The 20690-nt window shown below is 56.9% G+C and overlaps 4 protein-coding genes and 8 non-coding genes across 12 annotated transcripts; 3 read left to right on the top strand and 9 right to left on the bottom strand.

The window, feature by feature from the left end:
• Positions 1-849: 849 nt before the first annotated feature.
• LINJ_05_snoRNA6 lies at positions 850-923 on the bottom strand. Its single transcript, XR_001203144.1, has one exon. It is a non-coding gene (small nucleolar RNA).
• A 347-nt stretch (positions 924-1270) lies between these two features.
• Positions 1271-1339, bottom strand: LINJ_05_snoRNA5. The gene has a single exon (XR_001203143.1). It is a non-coding gene (small nucleolar RNA).
• A 29-nt stretch (positions 1340-1368) lies between these two features.
• LINJ_05_snoRNA4 lies at positions 1369-1443 on the bottom strand. Its single transcript, XR_001203142.1, has one exon. It is a non-coding gene (small nucleolar RNA).
• A 65-nt stretch (positions 1444-1508) lies between these two features.
• Positions 1509-1562, bottom strand: LINJ_05_snoRNA3. Its single transcript, XR_001203141.1, has one exon. It is a non-coding gene (small nucleolar RNA).
• Positions 1563-1588: 26 nt separating this feature from the next.
• Positions 1589-1662, bottom strand: LINJ_05_rRNA3. The gene has a single exon (XR_001203138.1). It is a non-coding gene; the product is annotated as a spliced leader associated RNA, SLA RNA (ribosomal RNA).
• LINJ_05_snRNA2 lies at positions 1589-1662 on the bottom strand. The gene has a single exon (XR_001203139.1). It is a non-coding gene; the product is annotated as a spliced leader associated RNA, SLA RNA (small nuclear RNA).
• On the bottom strand, positions 1596-1662 carry LINJ_05_snoRNA2. Its single transcript, XR_001203140.1, has one exon. It is a non-coding gene (small nucleolar RNA).
• A 51-nt stretch (positions 1663-1713) lies between these two features.
• LINJ_05_snoRNA1 lies at positions 1714-1969 on the bottom strand. The gene has a single exon (XR_001203137.1). It is a non-coding gene (small nucleolar RNA).
• A 6087-nt stretch (positions 1970-8056) lies between these two features.
• Positions 8057-8911, bottom strand: LINJ_05_1210 (surface antigen-like protein; the record flags this gene model as incomplete). Its single annotated transcript, XM_003392169.1, has 1 exon — positions 8057-8911. One exon carries the CDS (start codon positions 8909-8911, stop codon positions 8057-8059), a length of 855 nt encoding a protein of 284 aa, XP_003392217.1.
• A 2393-nt stretch (positions 8912-11304) lies between these two features.
• On the top strand, positions 11305-12495 carry LINJ_05_1200 (protein phosphatase type 1 regulator-like protein; the record flags this gene model as incomplete). The annotated part of the gene is made up of 1 exon (XM_001463046.1): positions 11305-12495. One exon carries the CDS (start codon positions 11305-11307, stop codon positions 12493-12495), a length of 1191 nt encoding a protein of 396 aa, XP_001463083.1.
• A 988-nt stretch (positions 12496-13483) lies between these two features.
• LINJ_05_1190 (putative prefoldin subunit) lies at positions 13484-13891 on the top strand (the record flags this gene model as incomplete). The annotated part of the gene is made up of 1 exon (XM_001463045.1): positions 13484-13891. One exon carries the CDS (start codon positions 13484-13486, stop codon positions 13889-13891), a length of 408 nt encoding a protein of 135 aa, XP_001463082.1.
• A 382-nt stretch (positions 13892-14273) lies between these two features.
• On the top strand, positions 14274-20153 carry LINJ_05_1180 (conserved hypothetical protein; the record flags this gene model as incomplete). Its single annotated transcript, XM_001463044.1, has 1 exon — positions 14274-20153. The coding sequence occupies one exon, from the start codon at positions 14274-14276 to the stop codon at positions 20151-20153; it is 5880 nt and encodes a 1959-aa protein (XP_001463081.1).
• Positions 20154-20690: the final 537 nt, after the last annotated feature.

The raw sequence follows: 20690 nt of genomic DNA, 5'->3' as shown, positions 1-20690 counted from the left end.
AGTTGAAGGAGGCGCGAGACATAGCATCCCACCAGCCTAGCGATGGAGGAGGAGCAGGCAGACATCAGTGTACATATACGTCTGCCGAAGCATTAATAAAGCACCCCGAGGGTCGGCTAAGGTATCTTCCTTTGAGAGTGTCTGCGGAAAAAGGCAGAGAGAGCGGGTAGCTGAGCGTCTCGTCACAAACGTCTACGGCAGTCAACAATGGCCCTTTCTCTGAGCGCCTACATCTCTCTCCCTCAGCGCCCATCCACCGGCCAGCGCCTCTCATTTCTCTTTCTGGCGCCCCCAACACGCATCGCTTGCGTTCCATGGCAGACCGTCCTCGAGTTCTTTGCTTCCATACCCCCCTCCCCGCCCACTCGTCCCACTGAAACCAACCTTTTCTCTCGTTCCCGTCATACCACACCCCCACGCTGCCGCACAGAAGGGAAGGAGAAACTATACGTACCGCAAATAAAGCGATAGGGCAGCAGCAGTGACAGGGTTCTCGGCGCCAAACAATAGAACTCACACCGCCCCCACACCGACGCTTCGTCTCACTCGCGCACACGCACTTGCTCGCGCAGCGCGGCAGCAGGCGTTGTGGGTGGCGGGGCCGCAGCACAGGGCAGAGATGCCGCGCGGCAGGGGTGGGGAGGAAGGAGTGCGCGCGATCAGACGAGGCGGGGTTGGTTTCACGGCGTGCGCCACTCAACGTCCATCTGCGACGGCTTTACATCAGCCTAGGTGTCGATCATGTCAACGCGCAGCGGCGGGCACGCACGGCCCCCGCGACATCACACAGGCACAGCTCTCTAGATGCGCACGCGCACACCCACACGGCGTGCACGGCGCCGGCGCACGTCAGACTGGGGCGACATGGTTGCTATCATCGCGACTCAAAGTCTGTGATGTTACAGTCAATCATCATCTGTGCACAGGTCCACAGCGGCGCGCGGAGCAACAGGCCGCGAGGGCAACGGCGACCGCCCTGGCGAGGCGCAGTGCGCCGCACGCACCCGCACCCTCGCTGCTCCTCCTCCGCGCATCAGCAGCGCACACACAGGCACACGCGGCTCGCAACCTCAGAGTGGTGCATGATAGTCTCTCAGTCAGGGGGCTCCTGATGCGTGCGTCGGCACGCCTGAATCAGTTTTGTGCATCCTGCGTCTGCGTCCCTGTCGCGCTCTTTCTCTCTCTATGTGCCTGTGCGTCAGTGTGTCGCCGTGCACGCCGCTCCCATCGCAGCAGCAGCAGCAGCAGCACACACGCATACTCCGTCGCTCGCTCTCGTGCCGCCTGAACCAGTGGCGCGGATGGGACACACCATCGTCACTTTACCTGACGGCACTGCACCGGCACCAGCACGCCGTCGCCCCTCCCACATCTCGTACGACACTGGCGGACGGCGCCAGCACCAAGCGTATGCAGCGGCGCGTCCGTGTTTAATCGTACTGCGCACGCGCACCGCCAGCGGCGTCCCACGCAGCGGCGGGGGGCACCGGTGTCGGCCACAAAGGCGGCAGCGGTGCATCAGCTCAAACTGTGCTTTGTTGTCGTGTTGTCTGTCATCCCCCGCACCGTGGCACCGCGTCCGCGGGCAGCCTACAATCTAGCGCTCCAGTTTCATGCACGGTGCCTGTGGGTCTTGCGGCACGCGCACTACAGTGAGCGCGTCGTCTCCTCGCGCGCGCGCAGGCAATGTGTAACGCATGGTTGGTTGCGGACTCGTCATGGCCCCGACGGGGCTGGAGCGCACACAGGATATGCGTAACGGGAACCGCGGCGCGCGGCGGTGCGTCAGGCGCGCGCGCAGCACGCCGAGCATCACGCCGCGCGCTCGCATCCCTTGCTCTGTGGCCCCCCGAATCGCAGCGCAGACGGCACATGCACGCACGTGCGCCAGCGCCGCAGCGACTCGAGGCCGTACGCCCAGCATGCGCCGACAGGCGGCACGGGCGCCCTCAAGGTGACGGGGCCAGTGGGCAGCAGTAGCACTAGCAGTACAAGCAGCGCCACGCACGCCGCACACGCGCACTTGCTCGCGCAGCGCGGCAGCAGGCGTTGTGGGTGGCGGGGCCGCAGCACAGGGCAGAGATGCCGCGCGGCAGGGGTGGGGAGGAAGGAGTGCGCGCGATCAGACGAGGCGGGGTTGGTTTCACGGCGTGCGCCACTCAACGTCCATCTGCGACGGCTTTACATCAGCCTAGGTGTCGATCATGTCAACGCGCAGCGGCGGGCACGCACGGCCCCCGCGACATCACACAGGCACAGCTCTCTAGATGCGCACGCGCACACCCACACGGCGTGCACGGCGCCGGCGCACGTCAGACTGGGGCGACATGGTTGCTATCATCGCGACTCAAAGTCTGTGATGTTACAGTCAATCATCATCTGTGCACAGGTCCACAGCGGCGCGCGGAGCAACAGGCCGCGAGGGCAACGGCGACCGCCCTGGCGAGGCGCAGTGCGCCGCACGCACCCGCACCCTCGCTGCTCCTCCTCCGCGCATCAGCAGCGCACACACAGGCACACGCGGCTCGCAACCTCAGAGTGGTGCATGATAGTCTCTCAGTCAGGGGGGCTTTTTTTACTCGTTTCTAGTTCTGCACTGTTTTTAGCGCGTTCGTATGAAGCTGCGGGTAAACAAGTGATGAGGCGCGAAGAGGAAGCTGCGCTGCTTCGTAAGATGAAGTTTGGCGGCAAGGCTTATGACATGAAAGGGGGGAGGCTGTAGTGAAACCGAAGCCGGGTGTGATAATGTCGTTCTGAGTTTCGGCGGGGAGTGGGCGAAAGTTTCGAGTGGATGCGAATATCTCGTAAGTGACTTTACCCAAATCATGTGGTCCTCCATCACGTTGGGCGGCAGGCATAGGATGGTGAAACGTTTTTCCCTCAGCATCCCTATTCTGCCGCACAGCATGACTCCAGCTCGGCTCCACCGCTGCCTGTCACAGGCCCCGTTGCGTGGGGCAAAGCAGAGGGAAACACGTGTTAGGGCAATGCCGACCCCGTCACCTGAGCATGGCTTCCGCCTGAAGCTCCCCCCCCCGCACAGCAGGTCGCCTCACAGCCGCTCCAATGATGCCGGTCGCCATGCGCTGAATCGCTCGGGGTGAGCTAGGCTCCCGCCCGCAGGCAGGCAGCGCCGGGTGAGGTGCATTCGAGCCACGCTGGCACTCTGTCTATCATGTGGATGGCACAGACGTGCTCACAGTCGCAGGTCGTTCTGAGGCATCGCTATATATACGGCCTGGCCGTCGACATCAGCAGCGACAGAGAGCTCTGATTTCGCTACGCCGCAGGCAGTGGACCCTGCTGCCATCAGAAGTGGCTCGGCGCGGGCAGGGATAGGGGCTGCTTGGCTTTCACACAGAGAGTGGTGCGTACTGGACCCTGGATACCACGATGAGGGGTAACCCTGTCATCAGGGGGCACGGTGAGTATACCTTTACTAAAAGCAAAGAAATGGAGGGTATAAAAGCTAGGGATGACGGCTGGACGTGAGTGTATTCACGTGGTGATGTCGGCTATACGGGCTGGAATCCGTGGAGCAAGAGACGAATAGAGAAAAGGGCAAAGGCAGCAAACGAGCCAAGAGGCAACCGCAACACGTCTTGGCTTCTTTTCAGGCGTACCTCTAAGCGTGCGAATGGTGGCCAGGAGAAAAGAGAGATAAGGGGTTGGTCGGGAAAGACGGTGCAGGGGAGGCAGAAGAGGGGTGGGGAGAGTAACGAAGAAGTCATGGGGGTTAAGGAGAGTATCGCGGCAGCGACATGCGAAGGGCGGGGAACGCAAGGAGTCAGAGCAGAGGGCACACGTGCCCGTGGTGTCATGCTCTCTGAGCAGTTGTGCGTTCTGCGGATGTTTCTCTGGTTACCTTCTTGACCCTTGTTCACATATGCGACGGCATACACAAGTCCTCCCATCCACCCACTTATCGGCCTCTGGTTCGACAGCGCACATCACGCACACACAGGTTGGTTCTGCGATACGAAAAGGCCGCGTGGAGAACACGTATTGTCGTAGAGAGAGGACAGGGCGGGGATGAGACGTAATCAGTGGAGAGAGGGAGGCTCATTTGTGTTTGGGGTGTTTGGGGGTAGAGCGTCAACTGTGCACATAAGTCATCATGACGAAGGGGAAACAGGGATCAAACAATACGACAACGAAAGGAAGTAAAGATCAGATGGCTAACCGGAAGGGCAGGATGACGGAGGTGGACGTCAGTCTTCTTGCGTGTGGGTGTAGGGAGGTAGGGGGAGGAAGGGGTGTGAGCCTGGACAGGGAGAGCCAGTCGATCGTCTTATCATTGATGAATGTGCTGTCCCCTTGTCCTCTTTTTCCCACTCCCCTCCTCCTGCTCTTCTCCCCCGCACGTCTCGCCGCTCTTCCCTTCCTTCACAACAGCTGCCCCTCGCCTACAACCCTCAACGCCGCCTTCGCTTTCCGCCGTTCGTCTCGTTTTCCTTGGGCGCATCTTTTCTTCTTGATTTGTGTCTTGGCTTTTGGCCCTGTGCAGTGCCCTGCGTGCGGTGTGCGAAGGCAGAATGCCCCCGGCCCGCTGATTATGCCTGTTTGCTTTGCTGCCGCTCGAGCTCCCTACTCCCTTTCCTCTCGTTCTTTCCTCCGCTCGTACGCCTACTGCCACAGTGCCAAGCATCGCCATCCCGCTCTCTGGCACGCACACGCACACACACACACACACACACACACACAGAGAGAGAGAGAGAGAGGGAGAGAGGGAGAGAGGGAGAGAGGGAGAGAGGGAGAGAGGGAGAGAGGGAGAGAGGGAGAGAGGGAGAGAGGGAGAGAGAGCGGGAGACGAACGCGAGGCCATAATCCAAATCAACGAAGCGACCAAAGAGAAGGCGAAACGAAGAGAGGCAGACAGGGGGGAAGGGGGAGAGAGGGAGGGCACATGAGGTGGAAAAGAGAGACGAAAAAGAGGGCAATAATGTGTTTGGGTGGTGTGGTGGCGAACGATATCTCTAAAACCTCTTTCGATCCTGGTAGGACAAAAAAGAAAGTGGCACACAAGCGCCACATGCAATTTGGCGTCTCACAAGCACGCACAGATTATGAATACACACACCAACGTCCATGCACGCGACAACGAGACTGCAAAAATGTTTTAGATGCATTTCGCTTGAAAGACGAAGAGAGAATGGGAGGAGAGGGTTAAAAGAATGGTGACACACGCGCAGGGTTCGAACAAGCGAGCCCACGAGAGAACGTGAGATGTGTGGAAGGGGAAAAAGGCAATGAGGACAGCAGACAGATCAAAGAATAATAAAAGAAAGTTACCACGCTCGACAAGAACAGCAAAGAGACATCACCTTTTGTTCTCTCTCTTTCAGACGTGTCCATTCTGCCACCACCAGCACGTCAGCAAGGAGACGCGCACACAGCCACAGCTCACCACCCACCGCTGTAGCAAAAATACAGCTAAATCCTCGTCGTCATGGACGCACCGTCCAGCCGTCAAATCAGGTCATGCGTTGTACGGGCTCCTCTCATCCTTCCTCGTCCCTTCTCGCGTCCGTGCGGCGCCACCAGCGCAGCAAGGCCCCGGGCTGACTGCATGCCCTGATTTCAGCGGCTCAGGTGGCAGGGACCTGCTCGAGTGCGGAGACAGTGACGTCTTGCGTGCACGTAACAAGGGGTGGTCTAGGTGCATGTCGGATGGGCCCGAGAAGGAAGTTGGCCAGCCTCATGCCAGGCCCTCTGGAGACGCTGCGCTCCGCCTGTGTGCCATGCTTCTCCCTCAGTCGCCCAAAGCCGCGGCACTCCACAATGTGGTGAGGTGGCTCTCCACATGAGGGTGTGAAGGACCTCGTTGGTGCAACTCGGGGTGCTCTCGCCATGCTTCCGGCATGTGCGCCTCATCAGCCCATCCGGCCGGACGTAGAAGACGCCGCATGCTTCGCACACATGCACTTTGGGGATGATTGGTATAGATCTCTTTGCGCCTTTTCCGCCCATCAGTCGTGCTCCTCGGGCCTCTGCATTCCTTGTTTGGTGGTGACACACCATGCCAGCGATGCTTGACAGTCCTCGCATTTTTGCATCCTGGGATCTGCTCCAGGATGAGGTTTTAGCCTGGGGGCTCGTGCTTTTCATTTTCCGCTTCCATTGATGCCATGGGGAGCATGTTTGGATGACTTGTCCCCGTGTGCCGTGACAGGTGGGACGCCACCATGAGTCTACGTTGCAGCAAGGGTATTCCGCTTTCTCCTGAATCCGCACGCCTTTGACAGGCGTGGGTGTGTCAAGTGGAAGGGGCCTGTGAATGAGCAGGTGCGAATGCACAGAGAGCTTATAGCTTGTCGTTTGGAGGGGCACGGTGAGCAGCCTTAGCCACCCGGCAGGGGAAGCCCATGCAGCGCAGGGTGAGACGTGCGTGACCAGGTCACTGCGTGCAAGGTTGAAGCGTGCGACGAGGTGTGCAGTGAGCTTCAAGAGGCCTGTCGATCTAGCGTAGCGTATGAAGCACAGCATCAGGTGGGCTACCTTCACAGCAAACGCAGGCAAGGCAAAGGCTCTGGCAGGGGTAGAAGTGCCATAGTCCTAGCGGCGCAAGAATAAAAGGAAAAAAAAAACGAATAAATAAATGTATATATATATAACGAAAGAAAAAATAGAAATCAGAAAGAACGGAAGTATCGGGCAGGGCATGAAGAAAAAAAAATAAAATATATATGAAATGGAGAAATAATTAATCACATGGGCTGCTTGGGAAAATAGATAATGGAAGAGAGATGAAAAGGGGAAGAGAAAGGTGGTGCTGGAAGGAGAACCAGAAGAAAAAAAGAATGAAGAGGGGGAAAAGTATATGGCACCGCATCCGTTATATTGCTTCCTCTCTTCGATCAGGTCATTCTTCAACTTCAAAAAAAATGGAGGCGTCGTCTTCCTGGATGTAATAATATTATTGTATTCTATTCGTAACCTCTGTGATTTTCTCATCTTGAAAACTGAAAAGATAGGTAGGTTTGTGACTGCGAACGTGATTCAAATCGCTCAAACTCTTCACGCGACCTCCTGACTTTCAGCTGACCGAACAATAAAGACAAATACAAAGCAAAGTAGGAGACGGAGACATTTTTTTCGTAAGTGCAAACACACGAAATTGATGAATACTGTAAGCAGTTGTAAAACACGGAAAGTAGTAGAGAAAGCTTTGTAAAACTGTTCCCATACCTCGAAAAGGGGGTCGAGACCAAAAAAGAGAGAAAAAAGAGCGAAACTAGGAGAAAGAAGGAAAGGCAAAAAGATAAAGCAGCAGTGCATAAACAAAAGTAAATGCGGACGATGATGAATCAAATATATATATATATATTAAGGAGCAATTAGCTGCTTATATTGGTCTACCATAATTTTTTTTCTTCTTGATTTATGAAATTCGTAATCAGGAAATGAGGAAAAACAAAGCATGCAAAGCAAAACTCGAAACGAATGGCCAGAAATGAGTGAAAAGCTTGGATAAAGTCACCGCAGTTGATGATCCACCGGCTGCATAGAGGAGAAAGTGCGGAAAATGCACATAAAAGGGTTTAAATCGACGATTTAGGCGAGAGGTAATTTCATGGTTTTATTTGCTTTCCTTCTCGCTCTTCTCCTTGCCCTCCTTTTCTGTTTCACTGCGTTCTCCTTGCCTTTTGACTTCGCGGCAGTACTAGATATTATTTTGTTGTTCTTGCTGCTTTGGTGTATGCACATAAGCCTAAACGATGCAGAGTCGTTCCTCTCCATGCACAGCAACAGTGGCAGCAAAGACGCTGCGAAATAAACTCAAAAGTGCCTCGCACATTCTGCTTTCCTCTGCCTAACTTTGCTATGTGCATGTCAACTCGCCCTTTTTTTTCTTGAACAAGCGGCAAAAGTGACGCTGAGAAACAAAAAGGAAAAATCAACGCATAAATGCAAAATAAATAAAGAGAAGGTGAGCGTATAAATATCTTTTTTCGGGAGGAAAGGGGTAAAATAAAGCTTAACTCAAAGTACAATTCACAGTACAGTGCAAGAACGATCAAGCTGAGCTCGCCCAGACAGCACATGTCTCTAGTCCTCAGAAGACCAAGGAAGCAACAGCGACAACCAGGCCAACCACGGCCGTAGTCATCGTAATCATCTGCGCGCCGTTGCCAGTGGGCGGAGCCGGGCAGTAAGACAGGGAAGCGGAGTTGCAAGAACGAAAGCAGTTGGAGACAGTGCCAGCATCCATGGCCTTGGCAGCAGCCACCAGGTTCGATTTGGAGTCCCACGAGCTGGGCATGCAACCGCATAGCTTGTTGCCGGTGATGTCGAGCTTCAGGGAAGCTGGGAAGGTGGACCAGGATGAGGCAAACGGGCCGCGCATGTTGTTATTCGTGAAAATGGCCTGTGAAAGCATCGGCATGCTAGAAGCGTTCCAGTTGGGCAGGCCGTAGCAGAAGTATGAGTTCGAGAAGTCGACAGACACCAAGGTAGCGAGGCTGCCGAGCTCATCAGGAATCCGGCCGCTCATCCGCGTTCTGCTAAAATCCAGGCGAGTCAGCCGGGTGATGCGCGACCACGACGCAGGGATAGTGCCGGTGAAGCGAGCCTTGCCTCTGACGGAGATGCTGGTGATCTGAAGCTCATTGCCGTCGATGGAGCTGTCAACCTCAGGGAGGGTGCCGATGAAGTTGAATCCAGTGGACGTCACGCCATCCAGACGAATGTTGATGGAGTTGGTGGCAGAAACGCACTCAATGCCAGCGCGAGAGCAAATGTTCGGGTTCAACCAAATGATCTGCAGGTTTGGAATAGACTTAATCCACATCTTCAGCCACGCCTGTGTGGCAGCATTGACAGTAATGGTGTCAGCAGAGCTTGGCGCAGCCACCACAAGTAGAAGAGCCACGGCAGCCGTTCCGATGAGGGAAAACAGAGAGAAAGCCATTTTCGGAAAAAAAATAGAAGCCGCCAGGCGAGGGAAAAAAAAAGAGATGCAAAAGCAACACTGCAATGTGAAAACAGTGAGAGTGAAAGACTATAAGCTACAAGCACAGCTAGAAAAAAGGTTACTTGAGGAATTTTTGAGTGGGCACAACTGTGCAGCAAATAATTGGCTGAGGCCACCATTTTTATTGCAATAAGAATAGATAAAGGAGAAAAAGGTGTCAAAAAAGCGGTGAACAGTTGGCGATATAAGAGGAAAACACATGTGATGCCTAAATTCAAAATGTCCCTTTTCTATCTGCTCATTTCTTTCTTTTGTCTGTGTGTAAGTGTTTTTCGTTAGTACCATTATTGCTGTTAATACCCTTACCATTTGAAGAGTCCCCTGATGACAGGGTTACCCCTCATCGTGGTATCCAGGGTCCAGTACGCACCACTCTCTGTGTGAAAGCCAAGCAGCCCCTATCCCTGCCCGCGCCGAGCCACTTCTGATGGCAGCAGGGTCCACTGCCTGCGGCGTAGCGAAATCAGAGCTCTCTGTCGCTGCTGATGTCGACGGCCAGGCCGTATATATAGCGATGCCTCAGAACGACCTGCGACTGTGAGCACGTCTGTGCCATCCACATGATAGACAGAGTGCCAGCGTGGCTCGAATGCACCTCACCCGGCGCTGCCTGCCTGCGGGCAGGAGCCTAGCTCACCCCGAGCGATTCAGCGCATGGCGACCGGCATCATTGGAGCGGCTGTGAGGCGACCTGCTGTGCGGGGGGGGGGAGCTTCAGGCGGAAGCCATGCTCAGGTGACGGGGTCGGCATTGCCCTAACACGTGTTTCCCTCTGCTTTGCCCCACGCAACGGGGCCTGTGACAGGCAGCGGTGGAGCCGAGCTGGAGTCATGCTGTGCGGCAGAATGCGGACGGTAAAAGGAAAAACTAGATTTGTGTGGAAGGGGTGCTTGATGGACTCTCATCTGGACTGAGCTAGGGACGTGAAGTTCTCAGTTGTTTGAAATCAGGGAGCTTAATGCCCATATCTGGTTGACTGTCCGAATCAGCCACAAACAGAAGAGTCTACAATTACTTGAATACAATGTGCAGCGAAAGGTGTAGGTGATCTAATAGCATAATCTGTCATTCAACGGGCAAGCACTGCTACGTGAAAAGGGGCCATTTTTGCAAGAGAAAAGAAGGAGGCACATGAAGGATTTACTATTACCAGCTCATGCAACAGAACGGAGGCTAAAAGTTACTCGAGAAATCGCGAGGCTTTCCAGCAAAACAAAAGAGAGCCTGCGCTATCGAGTGCGCAAGAGGAAACTAAAAAGGTGAGGACTTTACTATCCTTGTTTTGAAAAGAAAAATGCCCTCTTCACACGCGAGAAGATGCTTTCAAACAAGCATCAAGACGATAAGCTTTGGGCGCATGGCGGGAAAATAAAGAGGGTTCGCCGCGCGCGGCCACCAAATTCTCAATGCCAGCTTGCGGCATAAAAGAAACAGAGTGTTGCTTGAGAATTTGAAAGACGTGCATCGCACAAGATGTGTTGCATACACGGCACTGAAAAGCTCTCCTCTTCAGCTGTCCAAACCTGAAGAGGCGTCTAAGTTACGTTGTCCAGCTGATCTGCGAAGCTGCGCATGCTAAAACAATGAGGCCCTCTTGATTTAATCAGAATGCATGACGGCGTACAGCCACAAACACCACTGCCTGCTGAATAATCATTTTAGTTGGGGCACAACACACCGTAAGGCTTTCTTTCGACGCAGGCACCGGCTGGAGTCCGCTGTCTTGATACAGCTGAGCTACGAGCAAACAGGGGGTGTCGCCAAATATCTTTGAGGGGCACGGTTTCTTTATAAAGAACCACTCAGTTTGACTCCCCTCTGCACCCGTGCGCCCCTCTCAGGCGCATCTTCCCTAAAAGCACAAACAAGGGGGGAGCACACCATGATAGTTCTAAAAAAAAGGTGAAAAAGCGCGCCACTCATTACACGGAAGTTTCTGTCTCGCCTTCTCATCGCTCGCGAGAGAGCTCCTTCTGCGCGCAGCGGCTGTCCACCTTGCTGTGCCGCAACGATGGCTGGCGGCAGCCCTGAGCGAAAAACCAAAGCAGAATGGACAGATTTGGGAGACTTGCCGGGGTTTTTCAGGGCGGCTGCGCCGTTTCTCCTGCTCTGAAAGCTCATCATCATGAGTCCCTCTGTCATGCGGTACGCCCAGTCATCGTTTTACAACAACTGCAGTCCTTCTGCGTGCGCGTTATTCGTCGCTTTGTCAATGCCACTTGCCCCACGCCCCTTCTATAACTGAATCTCCTTCCTTTTTTTTCTCCCCAGGTTTCCTTTGGTTTTCGTGTGAACCCTTCAGCACTTCCATACCCAAGACTCCTAGGTCCATGTTCTCCAATCTTGACGAGGAGAAAAAGGCGCGCTTGAGGGAAAGAATTCTTCAAGCCGCTGCCGCGCCTCCTTCAGCCGCCACGCCGGCAAGGTCCAACAGTGGCAGCGACGGTGAGCAAGAAGTGCCACCGCAGCACACTGAGAGCACGAAGCACGCGTCTGAGCAGCTAGCGATCAATGCCAAAAGCACCGACATTGACATTGCCAACATTCGGCTCTTCACCCTTGATGAGCTCGACCTTAATCAGCTCACCGAGTGCAAGACTCTCTCTCTGCGCAAGAATCTCATTCATGAGCTCTCTGCTTTCCCGCAACACTTGGCCGGGCGGCTTGTTGAACTAGATTTGTTTGACAACAAGATCAGGAAGGTGCGCGACTTTTTTGACTCGGCAATGGTGCCAGACCCCGAAAGTGGATCTCTCTCGAAGAAGGCAGTCCCGCACGCGTTTTACTCTCTCACCAAGCTTGATTTGAGCTACAATCAGCTACGCAAGATCACGGGCCTAGATTCTCTAGGCTCGACGCTTAAGGAGCTGTACTTGGTGGAGAACAAAATCAAAGTCATCGAAGGACTCGATAGCTTCGTCCACCTCGAGCTTCTCGAACTTGGCGGCAACCGCATTCGCGAAATCGGATCTGGCCTCTCTAACCTGCGGTCTTTACAGAGCCTCTGGCTTGGCAAAAACAAGATCCACAGTATTGGCGACTCCCTTCACAATCTTCGCGAGCTTCGAAAGCTTAGCCTTCAAGCGAATCGGCTGGCATCCATTACCGAAGAGGCGTTCAAGGAAGGCTGCAACCCGTATCTCACCGAGCTTTACCTGTCAGAAAACGGCATTAGTACCATCGAGAACCTGCCTCTGCACTCTCTTCACCTGCTTGATTTCAGCTTCAATCCCATTTCTACAATCAACGAAGCTGTCATCAACCCCACCAACATGCCTGAACTGGAAGAATTTTGGTTGACTGACGGAAACATCAACGACTGGGGCGAGGTCAAGAAGTTCTGTGGGTTTGCAAACACCCTCCGGACCATTTATGTGGAGCGCAATCCTATCGAGCAGGATAAGCGCTATCGGGATAAGGTTTACATGAACCTGCCATTTGTGACACAAATTGACTCGTGGCCGGTTGTCAACAAAGGCAACCTCGAGGCTGATCGCTTGATTCAGCGGAGAGCATCGTAGAGGCATGCATCTTTTTTGTCTTTTTTTTTCGCTTCGAAGAATCCCCTGACGACGGGGTACACCCCAGTGTGGTATTCAGGGTCCAGTACGCACCACTCTCTGTGTGAAAGCCAAGCAGCCCCTATCCCTGCCCGCGCCGAGCCACTTCTGATGGCAGCAGGGTCCACTGCCTGCGGCGTAGCGAAATCAGAGCTCTCTGTCGCTGCTGATGTCGACGGCCAGGCCGTATATATAGCGATGCCTCAGAACGACCTGCGACTGTGAGCACGTCTGTGCCATCCACATGATAGACAGAGTGCCAGCGTGGCTCGAATGCACCTCACCCGGCGCTGCCTGCCTGCGGGCGGGAGCCTAGCTCACCCCGAGCGATTCAGCGCATGGCGACCGGCATCATTGGAGCGGCTGTGAGGCGACCTGCTGTGCGGGGGGGAGCTTCAGGCGGAAGCCATGCTCAGGTGACGGGGTCGGCATTGCCCTAACACGTGTTTCCCTCTGCTTTGCCCCACGCAACGGGGCCTGTGACAGGCCGCGGTGGAGCCGAGCTGGGGTTATGCTGTGCGGCAGAATGGGGATGCTGAGGGAAAAAGAAATGCTTCAAAGAGTAGACTGTTATTCCCGTTGAAGCTTGTGTATTCTTGTACCCCTTACACTAGGAAGCCCATTTTAGGAAAAAGAAGCTTTTGTGGTATAGAGGTCTGCGTGCCTTTCTCAGACGTGAACATCTTTTTGAGTGCACGCCTGATCTACGCGTGATTATAATAGGGTCCGTGCCGCTTTTCTGTTGCTCGTAGATTTGTAGGCTAAATGTCTTCTGTCTGATGACTTTAGCTGATGTATTTTGCTGTGTGCAGTCGATGAAGTCCCCAATGCAACTTCTTAGTTTCTGTCAATATTTTTTCCCCTTCCGTGAAGCTGATTCTCATTATCTCACGTAGCTGCGCATTATCGCTTATTATTCTGTCCTGCTCATCGAAGAGGCGCTGTGATCATGCAACAGGTGCACCCGGATATCAAAAAGCTCAACGATCTTCTGAGGCCGATTCTGAAAGAGCTTCAGGAGATGGGCGACAAGAAGGGCAAGCTCATTGAAGCCCGCCGTCAGCTTGGCGGGCAAAAGAACGAGAATGAACTAGTGCGTGATGAGCTGAACAGGCTGGAGCCCGACGCTACAGTTTACAAGCTTATCGGTCCTGCCCTGGTTCCGCAGGACCAGAGCGATGCCAAGACAATCATCGGCAACCGCCTGGACTACATCAACGGCGAAATCAAGCGCAGTGACACCAGCATCGCTGAGCTAGATAGAAAGGAGGCGGAGCTGCAGAAGAAGGCCCAAGAGCTGTACCGGAAGATGCAGGAGCGCCAGGCGCAGCTTATCCAGCAACAACAGCAGCAATAGCGTCGTTGCTCGGAGGTCTTCACCGACGCACAAAACGACTCTTCGCTCATGAGGTCATAGATTTCAACCCTCGCCCTTTTTCTTCTGTATAATGCTCGGTAAGGTAATTCAAGAAAATCAAAACACCTTTGTGTGTGTGTGTGTGTGTGTGTCAGCACTTGATCAGTGTTGTGTGTCAGCCAGAGCAGTAGTAGCGGCTAGTGGACGAGAGGATTTAGTGCTGGAAGCGCCAAATTGATTGAACAGCTCTTTTAGTGGCACGGTCCACCTACCCCAATGCATAATGCATCCGCAATGCACGTCTGCTGGAATACTTCCACCCTCTAGTTCTCTCTTTTTCTTTGTTTCCCAAACTGGTTCTCCTTGCGTCCCCAGATCGAGGATGAGCAACAAGAAGCAAACGTGGGCCAACGCCCACTCGCAGCTGTGGACGTCGTCTGTTGCGCGCTCGGCCGGGTCCAGGACCCAATCGGAGGTGTCCAGCATTGCTTCCACAAATAGAGATAGATCGCTTCTAGACGACGCTGATGGGTACCACCAACCTCCGAGCAATGTATGTCCCCAAGAGCTACGCCATCAGGCCTATCAACCAAACGATAAAACGCTCGCTCAAGTTTCTGACATCCTTGAGAGCTACGGCGCAATCGCGTGCGACGCCGACATTCCAGCTGTTCTGCTCGAAGTGGTGAAGGAGCTGGAACGCGAAAAGCGGGACAACAACTTCAAGGACCTGCTCCTGCGAGAGTACAGTGACACTGTGCAGCGCCGCTTTGGTCTCTACGGTGAAGAGTCGCCACCGTCTATTGCAGAGGTCTCCGCACGGTTACGAGATGGCGCACCAGCCCGCCCTGTGGCCGCCCCAAATCCTGCTTGGCTGGAGCAGCCGCTGAACGAACTGTGGCGCACTGTTTGCGACGGCATGCAAGCCTGCTTTGAGAAGAACGCGGACCTCTCGGCCCCGGTGCTGCTGCCGGAGGCAAGAAGGACAAAGGCAAACGTTTCGCAGCTTCTTCACACCAGTTGTGGTGTGCTCACGCAGCTCGCTAAAGAGTACACCACTGCAAAGGCTGCTGTTATGAAAAAAATGGAGAGCACTGTTGCCGCAAGCCAGAGCTTCCGTCAACTTACACTCTCGGCCGCGCTTTCTGAGCTGGAGGCCCAGCAGGAGCTGAAGGGAAGTGCATCAGAGGATGGTGGGGCTTCTGCCATGGGTGGCTCACACACCGTGGGAGGCGCACTGCAGTCCCTCATTGATGTGGTTCCGGCCTCTCTACAGATTCACTTTAACTTGCAAGTGCCGGAGGCACCCGTGCTGACGCGATGCAGCAACCTCACCGAGCTGATACGCTTCCTTCTCTCTGAGTACCTATCGATGGAGCGCTACATGGAAATGGTCGAGGCGGAGAGGCAGAGGCTGGCGGAGGTGTTCTATCTTCCGTCGTCCAAAGCCGACGCGAACGGCGACCTACAGCTGGGCGAAGCCTTGTCTAGCTCACTTCGATCCCTGCAAGAGACCGTCACTTCTGTTGTGGCATTCCCGCACCACATTTCAGAGGAAGAGATGGCGCTGCGCCACTCATCGGCACAAGCAGTCGAAGAGCTGGCGCAGCTTCTTGTCGACGCACGGCGGGGCGGGAGTGTGTCTGGCAGCTGTACGCCGCACAGCGTTGCGGCTGTGCGGGTGGAACCGCCGACGCGAAACCTGCTGGAGATGGTTGAACTGGTCAAGTCACGCTTTGCCACCGTTACGGCCCAGCAGCAGCGAAGGGAGCTAGCCGGGGCGCAGGGCCGTGTGGGGCTCGCCCACATGGAGGAGTCGATGACGAAGCACGGCAAACATGTTGTACAGCTGCTCCGGGACCTGTGTGTTGCGCAGGAGGACGCCGCGGCAGACAGCGAGGTGTCAGAGCAGCTGCTGGTTGAAGTGATGGGCAACGTCGATCTAGAGCGCAACCTCACCCCCGCAAAGCTGGATCACTTCTTGAGCGACGTAGTGGAGCGGCTGCGCATGGTGAAAACGAAGTATCAGCGGGCGTTGAACGCCGCTGCCGCCGGAAAGGCGCGCGCGGAAGCGGCGTCGCAGAAGAGTACGGGGCTGCAGAAACGGCTGCAGAAGGTGGCTGCCGCGGTGGAACGCATTGGCAGAGACGGTCTCGGCCTCACCTTCCCCTCCACCCCAGCGGCTAGTGGCATAGGGTCTGCCGGCGAGGCGAACGACGCTGGCAAAGGACGCGACGATGCAGAGGATGGCCGCCGCGGCAACGGCGTCAGCGCGCTCCGTCGCCTCAATCTTCGACCCGCCCTGGAGCCCTCGACCGCCACCAAGACCTCTTCTCTGACGACCACGAAAGACGGCACGGCGAACGAAGCCAACACACCTGGCGCAGCGGTCACAGAGCATAACGTCTTAGAGGCACTGCAGCTGGTTGCGTCCCGCATCGGGACGAGCGGTGAGGTGCGTGACTGGGCCGTGGTGCAAGAAGAGCTGGCGCAGTTGCGCGCTGGCAAGGCGCGGTGGAAGGCAGATACCTCGGCGTTCCACGAGGCCATGGCAATGTTGATGCAACGACTTGCGAAAAACGGTCAAATGGTGAAGCAGACCCTGTTCCTCATGGGCACAGATGAATCAGCTAAAGACGAGCTGGTGGAGGAGGTGCTGCAACGCGGCAGCGAGGAAGAGCTGGATAGCCTCTCCGCAGAGGCGATGGAGTACGTGGAGCGCAGCCTAGCGGAGCTCTTGCAGAAGTACAACCGGTGGGCCCAGCGGCTGTTGCAGACGACTGAGGACCATCTCTGCACACAGAGGAAGATTGTGAAATACTTTGCTGCAGTGTGCCGCTTCTTCTCGTCGCAGAGCCGCGCAGCAGCAGAAGCCCCAGCAGAGGACATACCAGAGGACAACCTTTATGACATAGACTCGTGCCTCATGCGAGCGGCTGACATCATCCTGCCCTCCCTTGACGCCGCCATTCAAGCCGCCGCGCAGGAACAATGCCCCGCCCCCGCCATGGCGACGCCCGACGCGTCAGCCACCTTGCCTCCGCTGGCGCCTTCTTCCGAAGACGCGGCCACGAGCGGCGCAACGTCGCGACAAGAGACGCTGGTCCAGCTTGCCCGTGACTCCACTGCTGCTGCGACTGGTGGCGTTCTTCCGTACGACCACCGCATCGCGCGGCTGTACGAAACGGTGGCACGTCTCTACACAGCCGTCACGTCGCTGCTGCAGGTTCACTACTTGTGCATCCCCTCCGCGTCGCGGCGGCGCAGCTCGGGTGAGACGGAACTGATGTTCGACGGCGACGCCAACGATGACGGATTTGTGGACATCGACCTCGATCGTCTCATCCGCGTGTCGCAGCAGCGGAGTGCGGCAGCCAGTGCACCCCCCGCCGCCGCTCGCAGGGATGGCGTCGAGCGGGAGCGGTTCAGTAAGGAGGGACACGGAGGCCACTCAGCAGGGAAGACGCCCACGCCGTCGCCGCCGAGCACCATTGCCGCAAACAACGACCTGATACTTCGTGTCACCTACCAGAACATGGAAGTGCTGCAGGACACACTGAAACGCTTCAGCGCCAACCATAAGATGGCCGCTATCGTGCTTCAGAAGGACGTCGACACCATGCAGCAGCTGCTGGCGGGCATGTTGGAGAGGTACAGCGAGGTGGACATGGATGGCGCGTTCGGGCAGAGTCGTGAGACCCTTCACGAGCTGTACGTGACGCTGCGTGATCGCGGCCAGCGACAGAAGGGCTGCTACTTTTTCAATCGCGTTGGCGGCGAGGGAAGCTGCACGTGGGTGACGGCGCTGGAGCACCTGGCGGAAGGCTTTCGCGGTGTGGTGGATCGGCTGGTGCAGCGCACCACCCTCGCAGCGGAGTATCGCCGCCTGGTGGATGAGGTGGTAGATGTGTGCGCCATGTACATGAACTGGGCAGAGCGCCGCACTCTGCCAGCATCTCATGCCCTGCCTCCCGAGCTGCTGGCGCTCTGTGTACGGGACGGTAGCGAGGTGACCGCGAAGCCGACCGTCGCGACCATGGTGGAGGGAGGTCAGAGCAGCTATCCTGGCGGCGATGTCGAAGCGTCCACAAAGCCTGCTTCAGGGGGCACAACAACGATCAATGCCACCACCGCCACGGTTGCCGCCGCAGCAGCCCAGCGGCCCCCGAAGCCGAGTCGCACGCCTCCCCTCACCCCACGCGCTTCGAACAAGGAGCAGCAGGAGCGCCAGCAGCAGCACCAAGCTGGTCAAGAGAGGGGTGCCGTTGTGCCCACCGCTGCAACCGCTGCCGAGACGAAGATATCGCACTTCACGAACGACGGTGCGGTGCTGAAGGTGATGGCACACATGTTCCAGCTCGCCCAGCTGGCTGTCGAGTCGCCGCCTGCCACAGGCAACAAAACCGGTGATGCTGCTGCTTTCGACGCGGATGCCAAGGTTCAGCAGCTCACCGAGGAGATGCAGCTCCTGCGCGAGGCCGTCGCGATTGCCGAGCACCACGTTGATGAGTTAACCGACGCAAAGCATGTGGTGGAGTTACAGCGCGATCAGGCGCAGTCGGAGGCGGCGGTGGCGCGTGCAGAGCTGCGTCGTTGGAAGCGCCAACAGCAGCAGCACGAGCAGAAACAGTGTGGGCGCACGCCTGCTGTAGCGGACGGCGCACAGGTGCACTCCCCGCCCCGATCGCCGAGAGAGGCTGCATCGACGCATCAGCCGGGCAAGACTGCTGACGGTATCGGTGCTGTAATAGACGAGGCCACGGTAAAGGAAGTGATGGAGTACATGCGTGTGTTGAGTGAGGAGCTGCAGATGGCAAAGAAACGGGTTAGCGGCAGCAGCGCCAGAGCTCACAAACTCGTGCGCTCGCCGTGCCAAACGGCATCGTCGCTGAGGACAAGCGGCGCGGTGTCAAAGGACTACGCCGATGTAGTGCGGGAAGAAGACGGCGAGGATGGCAGTGCTGCAGACGGCGACGAGGACGCTCCCTACGGTGCCCCTCATTCGCACCGTCATCGCCGTTCCTACGCGGAGTTGGCAGAACAGCTGCGGCACCAGTACGGCTCCACAGCGATCGCGCCGATGGTCGTAATCGACCCGAAAACACACTCGTACAGCAACAGTCAGCGGCGGTCTGGCCACACACGCGACGGCAGCAGCGAGGCATCGCATGCGCAAAACCGCTACAGCCCCGTCAAGTACAGAGGCCCGGAGTACGACGCATGTGACCGCTACTACGCGAGGGAGCTGGCGCAGGTGCTCATCGAGGAAGGCAAGCACGCGGCACATTCTTGGCGCCGCAGAAGCATCGACGCGCGCCACCCAGCGACAACCAAGCCGGCCTTCTCCGGGTTGTCGTTGGCCCCCACCTCGCAGCGTCATCTGAGTGGAGAGTCGTCCCGAGGCGCAGCGCCACCGTCGGCTCGAGACCTGGACGTCTGTCACCTCGGTGGTAGCGGAAATAGCGCAGCTGCCGCCCCTCACCGCCGCTACCCGCCGCGTTCACTAAGCCGCGACGAGCCACTTCTCTCGCCCGGGGCTGCGGCGGCGTCCGCGAGCCTCGCTTCTCCACACGCGTACCATGCTCCGCAGCGTGCGATCTCGGTAGCAGCGGCGGCAGCGCCATCGTATCGCCTATCCCCGAAGTCCGCCACCCCTGGCGCCTGCCGGCACTCTTCCGGCAACGCCCTCTTCTCCACACCCATGGAAGCGTGCGCGCACCATCACCGGGGCCACTACGATAGCGGCGATAATCGCCCGCGCTGTGCCGACACTGAAGGCGAAGAAGTCTTTTACGACGCTGATACGCCGCGTGCGCAGACAGGATGGCGGTGGTCGACACCGTCGTGGGCAGCGCCGCAGCCGCGCCGGCGGCCCTCAGCAGCGCGCGAGCGCCTCTGCAGCCCTCACGAGCAGAGCACGAAGGCATCAATACTATCTCAGCAGCGTTGTCCCAAGGTTCACGACGGCCGCTGTGAACCCCCTGAAGATGTAGGCGAGAGCCTCGCAGCAGCGGTGCGACAGTTTGACGCCGTCACGCAACGCACAACAGCGACACCGACGCGTCGCGGCTCACAGGCAGGCAGCAGACAGGACACCCTGCATGGAAGCCCGGTCAGCGTGCCGCCGGCGTCCACCGCAGCGGCGCCGGCTTCAGAACAACAGATGAGCCGCAATGCCAATTTGCGTGCCGCGGCGCTGCGTCGCCTCGCTGAGGTTGTCTCGAAGACGGCGGTGCCGACAACTCGTCGGGCGCGATTCTGACCCCGCGCGTCAAGGCAGACCCAAAGGAAAGGATGATGTAGCGAGGGCCGCTGGTGTGTTCGTATGTGTATGAGTGAGTACCAGGGTCTCGGTAGACAGTGATGAGGAGTGGGGTGGGCACGCCTGCGGGAGGCAGGGGGCGGTGAGCGCTGCTGCTGTTGCTGCTGCCATCCTCTTCAGAGTAGATCCAATAAGAATGTAGTCCTTTGTGTCAAGGCGTATGCGTGAGTGAGTGAGCTGCTTCCTCGCCTCCCTCCCTCCCTCCCTCTGTGTGTGTGTGTGTGCACATCGCTGCCCTTCGTTTTCCTTGTTGCTTCTGTGCCTGCTGCCTTCACGGTGTGGTCTCCTCTTCGGCCTTCTGCGTCGAAGCGACTTCCACCGCTGCCGCTGCGGCTGCGGCCTCATCTCCTGAGCATGGCCCCCGTTGTGGCTGCCGGGTTGTCGTATTCCGTTTGCCAGTCTTACCTCGCTGCGTGCGTTGACTTGTTTTTGCCTGTCTGTGGCGATGCCTGATTCGCCGTCTTTCCACACCTCCAT

The sequence above is a fragment of the Leishmania infantum genome, chromosome 5 (assembly GCF_000002875.2).
Source record: "Leishmania infantum JPCM5 genome chromosome 5".
Taxonomy (NCBI): domain Eukaryota; phylum Euglenozoa; class Kinetoplastea; order Trypanosomatida; family Trypanosomatidae; genus Leishmania; species Leishmania infantum.
The sequence above is the reverse complement of the archived record's forward strand: the minus strand, read 5'-3'. Positions and strand labels throughout refer to the sequence as shown.